Source organism: Bombina bombina, chromosome 4 (assembly GCF_027579735.1).
Source record: "Bombina bombina isolate aBomBom1 chromosome 4, aBomBom1.pri, whole genome shotgun sequence".
NCBI classification, from domain to species: domain Eukaryota; kingdom Metazoa; phylum Chordata; class Amphibia; order Anura; family Bombinatoridae; genus Bombina; species Bombina bombina.
The window spans coordinates 1,041,284,452-1,041,300,967 of NC_069502.1; the positions used below are offsets into that span (position 1 = coordinate 1,041,284,452).

Here is a 16,516-nt window from a genome sequence, read left to right on the forward strand (position 1 = left end):
ATGTATCTGTTTAGTTATGCATGTAGGAGTGACTATATATGCCTTTCTAATTGGTTCTCTCCTAATGGGCACCCAAATGGTGTCTAGCTCTATCACAAAACTCAGCGTTATCAGTGATATTAATCCTCTTACTATTTGTACATATTGACCTTTGCCTACAGACAGCATTCACTGGTTCCTCTTAATGGACACGTATTGATGTTAACTAATTACTATATGATAGTTTGTTCTATCACTGTGCATTGTCTAGCGTTCTGTTTCACATGTTACCAAGTGTTAGATAACCACACTCCATCCACAATCTCTAGCTGCATAGCTCACCTTCTTAAGTTTATAGCTCATATATATTAGCTCAGTGTCGTAATAGACTAAAATCTTCCTTTTATAGTCAAGTTTAATACCCTCAACCAGAAAGATAATAACTTAACCAATTGTTACATATCTCCACGAGGGAAGAGACTACCCCCCAGTGTTTAAGATGTTTGATCTCCATCAGGTAGTTACTTGAACTGCCAGTATTACTGACTCCAATTCCTACCCATATATGGGCTAATATGTAGATGCTGATGATAACTGGCTGAATCAACTATTCATATAATGCTTACATAATTGTAAATGGTACCTATCACGTCATTACTGTACATAATAGTTTATATGGATCTCGGCATATAGAGGCCAATTAACTTACACATGTTACCATTATTTGATCTAGCTATCTCCCCCAATATATTGTTTGGAGCTTTACAAAGTTCTACTACTTTCTAATATCTAAAGAGTGTCTTCTTTTTTTTTTTTTTTACTATACTTTACTATACTGACGCAGGTTAAAATATTATATTGTTACTATTTTTATTGTAATCACTAGTGTATTACTGCAAAAAGCATAATCTTGGCCTATTAGAGATAGACTTACAAGTAAGTGACATAACTTACTTAATGCCCTTATTTCAACTTACTGTTTAGTAGCTTTCTACTCTACCATTTTAATTTATAAAAGTTTAAGTAATTGGGCTATAGTACATCTTGCTTCCCCACTTCCCACCCCCACACACACACATCTCGTTTCTCTTTACTATAATGTCTCAAGGGTTAAGCATAATACTACTTATAACATCTATACTCCTCAATTGTTTCCCACTCTAAAATTTTAACTGGCTCCGCCCCCCCCCCCTTGTCTCATTCAGAGCGGCTCTTGCCCGCTGCAATTCCCTCCCCCCAATAATCTATACTGCTAACTCCCCCTTTTGCCTCAAATTCTTTTGATCAGATAAACTAGTTTATGTCTCTCACTGCAAAACGGGGACCATTCCTATTCTTCTTAGAATATAAAAAAGAGGTTCAAATCCACCCTTTATAAAAGTTTTCTGGACATGCCAGTTCAATTTATTTTCGATCATTACTCTTGCCTATTTTTTGTCTATGGTAGATCAGTTTATTCTATCAGTCTGATAGGGTGGCTGGTTATTTCATAAGATCTATGGGCACAAGGTTCACACTGTTTTAAAGTTTTCAAAGTTTTTCAGACTGTTTGATCAGAATTATAATAGACTCACTTTTCTACTATACTTGTATGTTCAGAATATTTGTCTTGCTGATATTACTGTCTACGGATGTCTTTCTCTTTATTTGTATCATTTTATAAAACCTCAATAAAAAACTTATTTAAAAAAAAAAAAAAAAAAAGAGAGAGACGAGAGAGCGCAAAAGAGAGTGGGTGAGAGAGAGTGCAAGAGATAGGGGGAGAGAGAGCAAAAGAGAGAGGGAGAGAGCAAGAGAGGGGAGAGAGAGAGAGCGAGCAAAAGAGAGGGGGAGAGAGAGCAAAAGAGGGGGGAGAGAGATAGCAAAAAAGGGGGGGGAGAGAGAGCAAAAGAGAGGAGGGAGAAAGAGAGAGCAAAAGAGGGGGGAGAGAGAGCAAAAGTGAGGGGGAGAGAGAGAGCGCAAAAGAGAGGGGGAGAGAGAGAGTGCAAAAGAGAAGGGGAGAGAGAGCGAGAAAAAGAGAGGAGGAGAGAAAGCAAGAGAGGGGGAGAGAGAGAGGGAGAGCAAAACAGGGGGGAGAGAGAGTGAAAGAGAGGGGGGAGAGAGAGAGCAAAAGAGAGGGGGAGAGAGAGCGCAAAAGAGAGGGGGGGAGAGAGAGAACAAAAGAGAGGGGGGAGAGAGATAGAGAGCAAAAGAGAGGGAGAGAGAGAGAGCAAGGGGTGGGACCGCTGTACTGCAAAAAATGGCCCATGTAAATGGGCTTTAGGACTAGTAAACAATAATAAGCATTGCTGGATGTCTTCCTTTCACAAAAGTATACGCATAATTATTCAAGAATCATTATATCTGTATACACAATAATGAATACAAAGTATCTAGGAGAGTGTGACAAAAATTAGCAGAAGAAAGACAAAAGTCTGGCACACTAACAATAGTGATAATAGTGGTAAAAACAACTGAAAAGTGTTAAACTACTAAAAGAGTAGTAAAGGTCAGTACTTAGCTGTAGCGAATCATATCCGTTCTACATCGCTAAATGGTGAAATGCTTGTGCAATGCCGCCCACTGATTACTGGCAGCCAATCGGCCTTAGCAGGGGCTGTCAATCATCCTGATCGGACCGCAAGAAAAGGAGGGTGCGGAGTGATGTGTAGATCAGACTCAACTGGCTTCCCCAAGTCTGATATGCTCCCAATATCAGATGTATAGAAGTGTGCAAAGTGGGTGTGGGGAGCGCTCAAAAAGAGCTGTGAGTTTAGGCTGTGATTCTATTATAAACTTAAAAATATTTCAAAATTATATTATCTCACAAATTTGTGTTTCTAGTATACTTAATAAGGTGGTGAAGGTGTATTGATTCTTCTAATTAGCACTTTTGTGGTTGTCTGGTGGAAATGTTGTGTCGTTTCCTATATGAAATGTTTCAATGCATTAAAAGAAATTTGTATCAAAAGAAATTTGTATCAAAGTGTTTATAAAGTAAAATGTGCGTTACTAATTGTGTCAATCTGTGTCTAGTGTTACTTAGATACTCCTATTCCTTAAGTTCTTATTGTGGGAAAAAAAATAATAATAATAGCTGACTGGCAATAATCTTCTATTTCTTTAAACTCCGAGGTAATTATTATTTTGCAATGATGACAAATGTGATTCCAACATGTACTTTCAACTGTACTTTATAAATGATAAAATAAACAAAATCGTTTTTTGTATATAAAAGAAGTTTTACTAGGATATTTAAAAAGACAATTCTACTAACATATATTATTATACCATGTAAGCATGTATATTTGTTTAGAGCATATAGGGGTACATCCTTGTAATAAATGTCTTAAAAAATTGTACTGAGAGTTCGGATATTGTAATCCTTTGTGATTTCCTTAAGTTGTGGCCACAACTGATTATGAAACTGTTAAAATCCAAATTGGTATTTTGCTGGTAAAAAAAGGTTTACAGTTTTTTCTCCCCCTAACCGGACCTCTGATATTCCTTACCTCCGTGTTTGTCTTTGTAATGCCGTGGGTTCTGGGAAGAGTGCTTGTGTGAGTAGGCCGAGTTCTCCAAGCGGCCGTTGCCGCTGTTTGAATTTCCTCCGCAACTGCTTCCTACCTGGGTGTGCGTGTGACGTTGTACACTGAGGACCTATCAGGCAACCGGATCGTGGGGGGAGTGTTTCCTGTACTGGAGCCAATCTTATCCACACTCGATGTCAGGTTTTCTACGCGTTTCAGCGCCGTAACTTGCGCCTTTATCAAGACTGATCGGATCGCAATGATTTCAATCCGCCACCTAAAAGGTGTCAGACAGGTTAAGGAGCAGCAGTCTTATGACCGCTGCTTCTTAAGTTACGTTTCAGGCGAGCCTATATGATGGGGTTTCAAAGCAGCATGCGCTGCTTCAAAAAAATGCAGTCCTTAGAATGTATCTTGATCTTGGTTGATCTTGTTATCCTTTATTTACTTTCCCCATATATAAGGAATATGATTTTTTATATGTTACATATATGTTGATATATATATAGATATATATATATATGTGTGCGCGCGTGTGTGTGTGTGCATTGGAGCCTTTTGCAGTCAAGTAGATGAAAACATGTAAAATCATATTTGTGCAATATTGATATTTAATAAAGTGTTATACTGTATATTTACTGTAAATATTTCACATTCTAATGTTCTGCACATAGCAAGATCTGTTCTATGTATTTTTAACATAGATATTCCTATATATATCTGTATATATCTATTCTATACCTATATATAATCATGAATATATGGGTATAGATATATATTGTACCAAAATACCATCAGATGTATATATAGAAATATGTATTTAAGAATAAACAGAACATATTCTGCTATGTGAAGAAAACTGGAATGGGAATTATATTCATATTTTTATGTCGGGTTAGTGCACTTGAGAATATGCGATTGGTTTTGCGTGTGAGTAGGGTGTTTTTTTTACACTTTCTTGCTCTATGGACTTCTTTGGGAGAACATGTTAATGCGCTTGCAATATTCTAACTTCGGCTTTTTACGCTCATCAGGTTAGCAAAAACATTTTACTTAGTACTTCTAGCTGCGTAAGTGCTTGAGCAGTAGCGTTAAATACTGCTCCACTTGAAATCTAGCCATAAGTGGAAAAAAATACAGCACAGTGACTCTTTAAAATTATGTTTAGAGACATAAATATTTTGAGTATAATTGAGTATAAATTTATTTACCAAAACATATTTCTAAAATATGTTTTGTTTTAGCTGGAATTGAATATATTAAGAACATGTTAGGCTCTGAATGGAAAAGTTAAAGAACTTCCAATGTTTTTATGCAAAACTCTACTCAGATAATATACATATAGGCTGGAAAAAAAGCTCTACAAATTGCAAAGTTATAAGAAAAATTATGTCCAAAAGAAACAACTAAATATATGTTAAATAATCTTACCGGATATTTTTCTAAATGTTCCGTCAGAAGTCCATCTCCAAATATTTGCTTGCAATACTCAGCCATCTTTGCCTGTTGCTTTGGACTAAAAACAAGAACAAAATGAAGAATATATTTTACTCAAATTATATTTAATTTAACAGCACTTGAAACTCTACTTGTATCTACTGCAAAATGAAAAGTTCATAATTTATACACAAAATTTATACATAAAAAGCGTCTTTCTACTAATTCATTCTACTAATTTGTTGAAAGTTGGCTTTTTTCCATGAGAGCATACTTTGGGCCCTAAGTACGAAGGAGCGAGCAGACAAACTTCTCAACTTGAGAAGTTGTCCGTTCGCCTTCGCTACATATGATCAGCTTACAAACAGGATCCGCTGCCATATGTATCATTACACACTCAAGTGTGTGTGTAATGCCCGCCCCTTCTTTCACACAACCAATCACGTGAGAGAAGGAATAGTCAATCACAGAGAGCGAGTAAGCTCTCTGTGATTTTCCCTCGCCTCAGAGGTGGTGTTGAGTGTAAAAAGCAGCGATCTATTGACTGCTGCTTCTTACATTGGAGGAAGCAGACTCGCATATGCGAACCTGCCCCGCAAGGGCTCAGGAGCAGCTTTCGATGCTTAGTACATGGAGTCCTTGGTGTGTATGTGCAATATGTTCTATATGACAGCTTTGTTTGGAGCAATGAAAGTAAACATATAGTGCTCAATGCACATGCACATTCACGAGCCTATCTAGATATCTTAATTATGCTCTTATAGAAAGGAGCTAGGTTTTAACCAAGGATACATAGAGAAAACTGTAAATTTGATAATAAATGTAAATTATTAAGTTTGTATGTTCTATCTGAATCATGAAAGTTTAACATTAACCTCAATGCCCCTTTAACATTTGAATGAAGTAAAATCTGTTTGTTTAAAAAAGCATTAATATTGATGTTTAAATGCAAAATGTGTGTAAAACAGCTTTAGCAGAGTTATTAATTCACTACAGTGAATACAGTGAAGGGTTTACTTTGCCACACATTAAAGGGATATGAAACAAAAACATTTTCTTTCGTGATTCAGACAGAGAATACAATTTAAAAAATAAGTTTTCAAATTTACTTTTATTATCAAATTACTTCATTCTTATTGTATTCTTTGATGAAGGCATATCTAGATATGCAGCGTGCAGATTTCTGGAGCAGTACATGGCAGGAAACACTGCTGCCCCTTACTGTTCTTGCAAATGTAAAACAGTTATAAAACTGCTGCCATATATTGCTCCAGTCATGTGCACGTTCGAAGCTGCTTTTCAACCACGGATACCAAGAGAACAAAGTAAATGTGAAAATAGAAGTAAATTGAAAAGTTTTTTTTTACAATTTTACATTCTAAATCATGAAATCATTTTTGCGGGTTATTTCCCTTTAAGAATGATACATTTAGTCTACAAGATATTGCAAATTTCAACAATATGTCAAACAATACAAACTTCAGTAGTAATTAGCAGATGGGTCTCTCAGTGTTTTTTTATTTCAGTGATTTTACATCTTTATTTTTTCGGAAACACAAAATTATGAAGAATGTCTCTGTCCGAGCTGAATATTAAAAAATAACTTATCTGCGATGTTAATTATTCGGTGACAATAATATATCATGTTTATTTTATTAAGTGCTTATTATTTTTGTAACAAGAATTGATTCAGTCTTCAAACTGCAACTTGAACTTCGAAATGTAACTTTCCTCTTATTAAATATAAACTCTATTATACATAAATGAGCCTTAAAAATATGATAAAATTCAAGGTGACTGATATCTAAAATGATTTTATGGAGAGCACTTTGTGAGGTAAATATGTTTTAGAACAGGAAATTTGAACTTAGTTGAATTGTATTCTGTCATCTCAGACATTAAGCAGCCATTTGAGATTTCATCTTCCCAAAGGGTTCATAATCTCCTGTCCACTACAGTGTAAGTATATCATCAAAGCTGTCACATAATGGCCTGAGGGCTAGTAAATGTGTTTGCCTGATGTGCACTCTCCGCTGACCACAGAGGACATTGTAGTAGGCAGCTGAATAAACTTGTTTTGCCAAAATCCTCTAGGGAAGTTCTGACTATCAATAGCTGTTAATATAACTTCCTAGGAGAGCGCAGATGGATGAGAATTACTGTACAAATGACACAGAGAATCATACTAACCCCTTAAGTATTTTACATTTGTCTGTCCTGCATTTTGTCCAAGTGAAAAAGTGATTGGATTGAAAAAAGCAGATAATGATCCCAAGAGTAGAAAATAACCTAGTTTTACTTGGCATTTCTCTGCTAGTAGGAATTCAGATTTATGAACAGAAGGACTATCCCACTTGAGAGTATAACAACAGATGGGTGCATGACAGAATATTAAAAAAATAAAGGGACACTACAATCAATGATTATACTGACTAAAATATAATCCCAACCATTTATCTCTCCATGTATGCAGCATTTTATTTTTAGTTTAGTTTTTTTAATAAGCAGCATGCCCCATAACAGGGGATTCTAGTCATAAAGTGCCAAATAGACCAGAATTTTAGCACCTCCCTTTATGAGCATATCTGAGTCACACAGATTCTTAAGTCAGGGTCTGTTTATAGCCCTTAATGACTGTAAATGGGCAATGTGTAATCTCAGCATGTAATGCCAGTCCAGGAACTAAGGACAAATGCTTTGAATTAAACCATAGGTGCGTCAACAAAAGACTTGTCTCAATAGCAAATAGAAACCACAAATGAAGATCTCTGAACTGTCCCAGGTCAAGCAGGATTGTCATTGGTTTGGAGGGTGTCCTTGCATCCTGCTTGAAGTTTCTTGGTCAGGGCAAATGTCTTGTTTTTCAGGGAATGCCTAAGCCCTGCTCAGGATTTCAGCCATGCCAACAACATTTCTCGGCTTGTCAAGGGCCCAACCTTCACCTCGTATCTCCACCCACAAAAAACAAATGGGACACGTGACAAGGGGTCACAATTTAAGGCTGGCGCAAAAGAGATTTAATCACCTGCAACATAAATGTTTCTTTACTGTAAGAGCAATAAAATTGTGGAAATCATTACCTGAGGAGGTAGTAAATGCCTTAGATAAATTTAAAAATGGCTTGGATACATTTCTGGCTAGAAATAAAACTCAGGGATATGATTGCTTGTGTTAAACATTTTACCTTTTTAATGGGTGTAATTTAAGGGCTGGAGCTTTTTTTGTCAGTATATTAAGATTTGTATAGGTTAAACTTGATGGACTTCTTTTTTTTGTAACCTCATCTAATTTGTTACTATGTTACACCACATACAAGTTTCTTTTTTTTCTTTTTTATTTGTTATTCAAGAGAAGAAACAATGACAATCATAAACAAAACATTCTCAAATACATTCTCATAAACTTGACACTTATAAGTGGACAATAGTTCTTTGCAAAAACAGAGGTGAGGCTGCACAATGGATCCAATAGAAAAAACAAAGGTTTATTATTAAAATTCAACCTGGACAGACGTGAATAGGTAGGTAGTCTGACGCGTTTCACGCCCCCTAGTGGCGCTTCATCAGAGACTCAATTGCTATGTACAACATCCGTCTTTATATAGGGTCCAACTGCCCTGACATCAGTCAATACATAACATAATTCGAATTACATACAGACAAGTTTAAAAACAAAAGTTAATACACAACATAAACAGTGTTACCGTGTCAGTCATATATATTTATATTATGCTGAGAATCATACTTAGTATACTTTACTATGTACACAGCAAATTGCAGCATGCTCTCTGCCTAATTCACACATATATATAGTCATGCTCCTCTCTAAATAACAGATGCTTGTGTATCTTAGTATAAAGTAAGGGGTCAAACTAGTAATATATTTCATTATTAACCCTAAATGGGATAACTGAGTTAATCTATTAAATTATCAATAACCCTAAACATATGGACCCATATCCCTAATTATAAAATATGATATCCATCAAGGTTTAGTTTTACAGGTAAAAACTTATTAGTCCAGTAGGTACCTTGATGCCAAACATTTTGGAGCTTTGGGCAGGTCCAAAATACGTGTATGAGGTCTGCTACCGGAGCACTACACTTTGGACATCATTTTTTCTCATGCTCACACCAGTTAGCCATCACACTTGGAGTCATATATTATCTGTGCATTAGATTCATATGAGATTCTTTTATTGAGGTGGCTGTTGTATATCTCCTATTAGAGGAGATACTCTTCCTGAATGCTTCAAACTCTAAATCTTCAAAATCATATAACCACTTTTGATAAAGACACGTCAGATTGGTGCAACTTGTGCTATTAAAGTTTTATATGTTATAGATATGGAGTGAAACCCCATGTGATAACAGTTACACAGGGACCAAGTGGAATTTTCTCTCACATTTAATTTAGATATTTTGGGGCATATTGATCAAGCTCCGTATGGTCTCTGTATGGTCTCTGTATGGTCTTTAAGACTGCTGCTCCATAACTTGTTCGCCTGCACTGAGGTGGCGGACAGAAATCAACCTGATCGAATACAAGAACTGCTGGTGCAATGATAAATGCCTACAGTGTATATGTTGTCGGCATTTATCGATGTGCGGCAGACATGATACTCTACTTTGTATCATGTCCGCTCGCACATTGATAAATAGGCCCCATAGTGTCTTATTTGTAAATAGGCAAAGAATTGTTTTTTATTTAGATTATATTCCAAAAACAGATAATTAAATAACTGAATAGTTTTGGATTGTGGTTCTACTTTTGAGATGTATTTTAGACCTTTCTGAGACCATATTTTAAAAAAGTAGAAGTTAAATGGACAGTAAACCCAAATTCGTTTTCTTGCTATCTTTATTTAAAAATCAGGAATGTGATGCATAGGAGCCGGCCCATTTTTTATTGAGAACCTGGGTTATGCTTGCTTATTGGTGGGTAAATGTAAGCTTCCAATAAGCAAGAGCTATCCATGGTGCTGAACCTAAAATGGGCTAGCTGCTAAGATTTACATTCCTGCTTTTAAAATAAAGATAGCAAGAGAACGAAGAAAAGTTGATAATAGGAGTAAATTAGAAAGTTGCTTAAATTTTCATGCTCTATCTGAATCATGAAAGAAAAAAATTTGGGTTCAGTGTCCCTTTAAGTTCTAGTTTAAAATCAGGGTCGCCCCTAATCGGTAAGTACTTTGAACATGTATTGTCAATCCTTAATATTCTGCATAATTTAGTCCAAGCTTGAATTATGTTCAGAAATGTGTACTTTGGAATTACTTTTTTAGATATTGACTCTTTCAGTTTGTGCAAGAGGGCCTTGAGGGAATAAGGTCTAATCATTTCCTCCTCTTCCTTGTAATGTGTAATATAATTAGCTTCTGTAAGCCAATCTAAAGCCACTTTAGTCATACATGCCCAGTTATAACATTTTATGTTTGGGAATGCAATACCTCGGTCTTCCTAAAGTTTCTTAATTCCCTCATTCTGTTATATAAAAACTCCAGAAAAGATTTAGAGGTTTGCCTAAGAGTACATCTGGAACTAAAGTTTGTATTGACAGGCTGGGAAAATAATATTGTCACTGCACCTACCATTCCTTCTATAGTACAATAAAGAGGTTATACTGTCAAAAATGATTAATCACTTTAAGCAGCAGACGTATGACAATGACAGTGCAGACATCGCAAACACCACTGGTATATCTCATGTTTTTCTGCAGTCTAATTTGATTGTCACTTTGTACAAACATGTTATTGATTCTGAATGCAGTTGACAAACACATGGCCTCAAAGAAGAAACCCTGGTATGGATGTGAATACTATTGTACCTTTAGGTTGTCCAGAGGGCCTTATAATATCTATGGACTGTTTTGCAAGAGAAGAAGGTTAAAACGACAAATAATTTTTGTTTGAAATGAACATTAAATGTAAAATCACATTCCTTTTAAAATATTTCATAATGTGTTGAAAAATAAATGTCCATTTGTGGTTTATTATTTAGCCTTAATTTACTGCAATTTTCCAGTATGTTCAGAGAGGCTGCAGTGCACCATGCAGGGTGCAAAATGCTGCAAATTGTTTTATTAGTGCAGGAACATCTATATATCTATCTGTCATCTATCTATCTATCTATCTATCTATCTATCTATCTATCTATCTATCTATAAAGAGTTTGTACCCTGGGAGTAAGGAGGGACTAAGCAAGGAAGTATTTCCAGCTTTAGTTCTAAGCCTAGTTGAGTGAATCTCTATGTTTATTTCTGTATTTATGCAAATGCTCTTAGGTCACCCTAAAATAAAAAAAGGGTAACCAGTCGTGGTCTCCTTGCACACATGTCTTAGAGGGATGCAACTGCACCTCACTGACGAGGCCCATAGAGGCTGAAACGTACGTCTGGGGTTTGTTTGTTTGTTTGTTTTCCCTTGTTCAGAGGAAAAATGCCTGGTATTTCTGTGCAGGTCTGTCATTTGTCAGGGTCAGACTGATATGCTACAGGAGATTTTACCTTTGTGAAAGGCATAGTGTGCAGAAAAACTATGTACCCTGGGAGTAAGGAGGGACTAAGCAAGGAAATATTTCCAGCTTTAGTTCTAAGCCTAGTTGAGTGCATCTCTATGTTTATTTCTGTATATATCTATTAAAATCCTTTAAATAATGCATTCAAAATACGCTTTTAATGCCATACAATATAATTACAAAATAACTTAAAGAACCAGGGACTTCTTGTATATTTATTTAACTTGAATGTCCATATAAATCTTATGTTTCAACCATTTCAGTTGTCTGTATTCCTGTAACTCATTTTGTGCTATTCAATTTGTTACAAGAGCCAGCTACTTAAAATAGAATTAAAGTGACATTCCAGTCAAAATATAAATGCATATAAATTTATTGCATCTTTGAATCATATTTTACACTATACATGTATTGGCAAAAATGCTTCTATTAAGAGTTATCACTGTTTTAGTGTTAACATTTTTCTCTGCATGTGCATGTGAAGCATAGCTAGATATTTTCACTGCACCCACATTTTAAATAATGCAGCTGCTCAGATCATCAGTGGGGTTTGTATCATGTCAGCAATTGACAAATTGAGTCATTACCAGATGGTACAAGCACCATAGGCTCTCCGAACAAGTGTTGTATTTAAAATGCTGGTGCACGGAGCATACTTAAATACACTTTTGAAACAGCTATAGCTTTTATTAGAAGCATTTTTGCTAATGAATGTATATTACAAAATTGCTTAGGTTCAATACAGAAATGCACCCATGTGGTTTTCAATTTTGGCTGGAATATCCCTTTTACTGATTTCTGAGCAGTTAAAAGCAGCCCTGTATAGGAGAATAAAGCAACGTATAATGTAGACCAAAAGATAATGAGTCAAGTTTTATGACACTCAAATTTAAATAGCAGCAACAGAACTAGAAACATAAATATGCAAGAATAATTCTGTCACACACAGCACTTCCTAATATTTCTTGGCTGCTAAGCATGAAATTAACTGCAAATCAGTATCTTTATTATGTACATTCTTCATCAATGAACTGTCAGCGATGTCAGCTCAAGTGCCCAGCACACTTTCACTAAATTATTCTTGGTTCAGCACTCTTGTTCATTAAGCTTTTTAGGTATCTCAAATAAAGAATAAGGTTAAACGTTCCTTAAACCATAAACTTGCATGGAAAATGGAATAAAGAGCAAGGGTTAACCCCTACATCGCTACCTTTATTTTACACTTAGAGCCATAGATTATGTAAACCCTCTCTATGTAACCCCTCTCTATGTAACCCTCTCTATGTAACCCTCTCTATGTAACCCTCTCTATGTAACCCTCTCTATGTAACCCTCTCTATGTAACCCTCTCTATGTAACCCTCTCTATGTAACCCTCTCTATGTAACCCTCTCTATGTAACCCTCTCTATGTAACCCCTCTCTATGTAACCCTCTCTATGTAACCCTCTCTATGTAACCCTCTCTATGTAACCCTCTCTATGTAACCCTCTCTATGTAACCCTCTCTATGTAACCCTCTCTACCACACCTGCCCAACTTATTTAGGCTTGGATATACAGTACATACATAGTGCTTGATTTATAATTTAAGGGCGGACAGGGGTGTACATATTCGCCCCTGTCAGTCTGGCTTCTCCTCCTCCTCATTTACCATTGCACATGAGCGCTCCTATGCGCTCACGTGCAATCCCGCACCCTGCCTGCACCCGGCCAATCACGCACGGGCAGGAGCTTAGTAATTATTAACATTCACCTAGATTACAAGTTGCACATTCGTGTTTTAACGGTGAAAAAAATGGTAATTTCAGCGTTATAACAGTAACACAGCCATTACAAGTCTTGTTGGTATAGCTGTACCGCAAGCCTTTTAGCCTGTAACGCAACGTCAGTAAAGCACACGTAAAAATTATGTTTTTTCATGGGACTTCCATAGCACTGTCATTACAAGTTTTGCGGTGAGGTTAAAAAGCTTGCGTTACACCCTATACCGACAAGATCCGTTTCACAATCTAAAAGTAGTAGTTATGAGTTTTACGCTACAAAACTGTTACATAAAACTCATAACTAAAGTGTTACAAAGTGCACTAAACACCCATAAACTACCTATTAACCCCTAAACCGAGGTCCTCCCGCATCGCAAACACTATATTAAAGTTATTAACCCCTAATCTGCCACTCTCGACATTGCCGCCATTAATAAACATTATTAACCCCTATTCCGCCACTCCCCGACATCGCCGCCACTATACTAAAGTTATTAACCCCTAAACCGCCACCCTCCCGCATCTCAAACACTATTTAAGTATTATTAACCCCTAATCTGCTGTCCGCCCACATTGCCCCCACTATACTAAAGTTATTAAGCCCTACACCGCTGCCACTATAGTAAACCTATTAACCCCTAAACCATAAGCCCCCCACAACGAAATAAAATAAATTAAACTATTAACCCCTAAACCGAAAGCCCACACATCGCAATAAACTAATTTAAACTAGTAACCCCTAAACCTAACGCCCCCCTAACTTTATATTAAAATTACAATTTCTCTATCTTAAATTAAATTAAAACTTACCTGTAAAATTAAAAAAAAATTAAAACTAACAATTAAACTAATATAACTATTAAACAAAATTAAACTAACTACCAATTAAATAAACTATATTACACATTAAAAAAATCCTAACACTACTATAAAAATTACATATACCTATGTACCCCTAATCTGCTGCCCCTAACACCGCCGACCCCTATATTATAATTATTATTCCCTAATATGCCGCCCCCAACGTCGCCGCTACTTACCTACACTTATTAACCCCTAATCTGCCGACCGGACCTCACCGCTACTATAATAAATGTATTAACCCCTAATCCGCTTCACTCCCGCCTCAATAACCCTATAATAAATAGTATTAACCCCTAATCTGCTCTCCCTAACATCGCCGACACCTAACTTCAAGTATTAACCCCTAATCTGCCGACCGGAGCTCACCACTACTCTAATAATTTTTTTAACCCCTAAAGCTAATTCTAACCCTAACCCTAACACCCCCCTAAGTTAAATATAATTTAAATCTAACGAAATAAATTAACTCTTATTAAATAAATTATTCCTATTTAAAGCTAAATACTTACCTGTAAAATAAACCCTAATATAGCTACAATATAAATAATAATTATATTGTAGCTATTTTAGGATTAATATTTATTTTACAGGCAACTTTGTAATTATATTAACCAGGTACAATAGCTATTAAATAGTTAATAACTATTTAATAGTTACCTAGTTAAAATAATTACAAAATTACCTGTAAAATAAATCCTAACCTAAGTTACAATTAAACCTAACACTACACTATCAATAAATTAATTAAATACAATACCTACAAATAAATACAATTAAATAAACTAACTAAAGTACAAAAAATAAAAAAGAAATACGTTACAAAAAATAAAAAAATATTTACAAACATTAGAAAAATATTACAACAATTTTAAACTAATTACACCTACTCTAAGCCCCCTAATAAAATAACAAAGCCCCCAAAAATAAAAAAATGCCCTACCCTATTCTAAATTAAAAAAGTTCAAAGCTCTTTTACCTTACCAGCCCTGAAAAGGGCCCTTTGCGGGGCATGCCCCAAATAATTCAGCTCTTTTGCCTGTAAAACAATTACAACCCATCACCCACATACCCCTAATCTAACCCAAAACCCCCTTCAATAAACCTAACACTGGCCCAGATTACGAGTTTTGCGTTAGAGGCTTTGCGGTGCTAACGAGCAGTTTTGTCTCACCACTCACTTACCTACAGCGCTGGTATTACGAGTTTTCAGAAACCCGTCGTTAAAAGGCAAGAAGTGAGCGTTGAGCAAAATTTTGCTCATTACCGCACTCCAATACCAGCGCAGCTTAAGTCAGCGGTGAGCTGGTCGTACGTGCTCGTGCACGATTTCCCCATAGGAATCAACGGGGAGAGCCGGCTGAGAAAAAGTCTAACACCTGTCAAAAAGCAGCGTAAAACTCACTAACGCAGCCCCATTGATTCCTATGGGTAAATACAATTTATGTCTACACCTAACACCCTAACATAAACCTAAGTCTAACCCAAACACTAACACCCCCTAGCTTAAATATAATTACAATAAATCTAAATAAATATTACTATCATTAACTAAATTATTCCTATTTAAAACTAAATACATACCTGTAAAATAAACCCTAAGATAGCTACAATATAACTAATAGTTACATTGTTGCCATCATAGGGTTTATTTTTATTTTACAGGCAAGTTTGTATTTATTTTAACTAGGTAGAATAGTTATTAAATAGTTATTAATGATTTAATAACTACCTAGCTAAAATAAATACAAAAGTACCTGTAAAATAAAACCTAACCTAAGTTACAATAACTCCTAACACTACACTATATTTAAATAAATTAACTAAATTAAATACAATTACCTAAATTAGCTAAAGTACAAGAAAAAACAAACACTAAATTACAGAAAATAATAAACAAATTACAGATATTTAAACTAATTACACATAATCTAATAGCCCTATTAAAATAAAAAAGCCCCCCGAAAATAAAAAAAAACCTAGCCTAAACTAAACTACAAATAGCCCTTAAAAGGGACTTGTGCGGGGCATTGCCCCAAAGTAATCAGCTCTTTTACCTGTAAAAAAAATACAAACAACCCCCAACAGTAAAACCCACCACCCACACAACCAACCCCCCAAATAAAATACTATCTAAAAAAAACTAAGCTCCCCATTGCCCTGAAAAGGTCATTTGGATGGGCATTGCCCTTAAAAGGGCATTTAGCTCTTTTGCCGCCCAAACCCTAACCTAAAAATAAAAATCACCCAAACCACCCTTAAAAAAACCTAACACTAACCCCCTGAAGATCGACTTACCAGGAGAAGTCTTCATCCAAGCCGGGCGAAGTGGTCCTCCAGACGGGCAGAAGTCTTCATTTAGACGGCATCTTCTATCTTCATCCATCGGACGCGGAGCGGGTCCATCTTCAAGACATCCGACGACTAAAGCTGAATGAAGGTACCTTTAAGTG

General features: G+C 35.9%; 1 protein-coding gene across 2 annotated transcripts in view; it reads right to left on the reverse strand.

Moving 5' to 3' along the window:
* PLCB1 (phospholipase C beta 1) overlaps positions 1–16,516 on the reverse strand; it is a 1,466,985-nt gene that overhangs the window by 490,054 nt on the left and 960,415 nt on the right. For both annotated transcript variants that reach the window (XM_053712164.1, XM_053712163.1), the window contains exon 13: positions 4,920–5,004. In XM_053712164.1, coding sequence (XP_053568139.1) covers positions 4,920–5,004 — 85 coding nt within the window. The remainder of the gene's footprint in view (positions 1–4,919; positions 5,005–16,516) is intronic.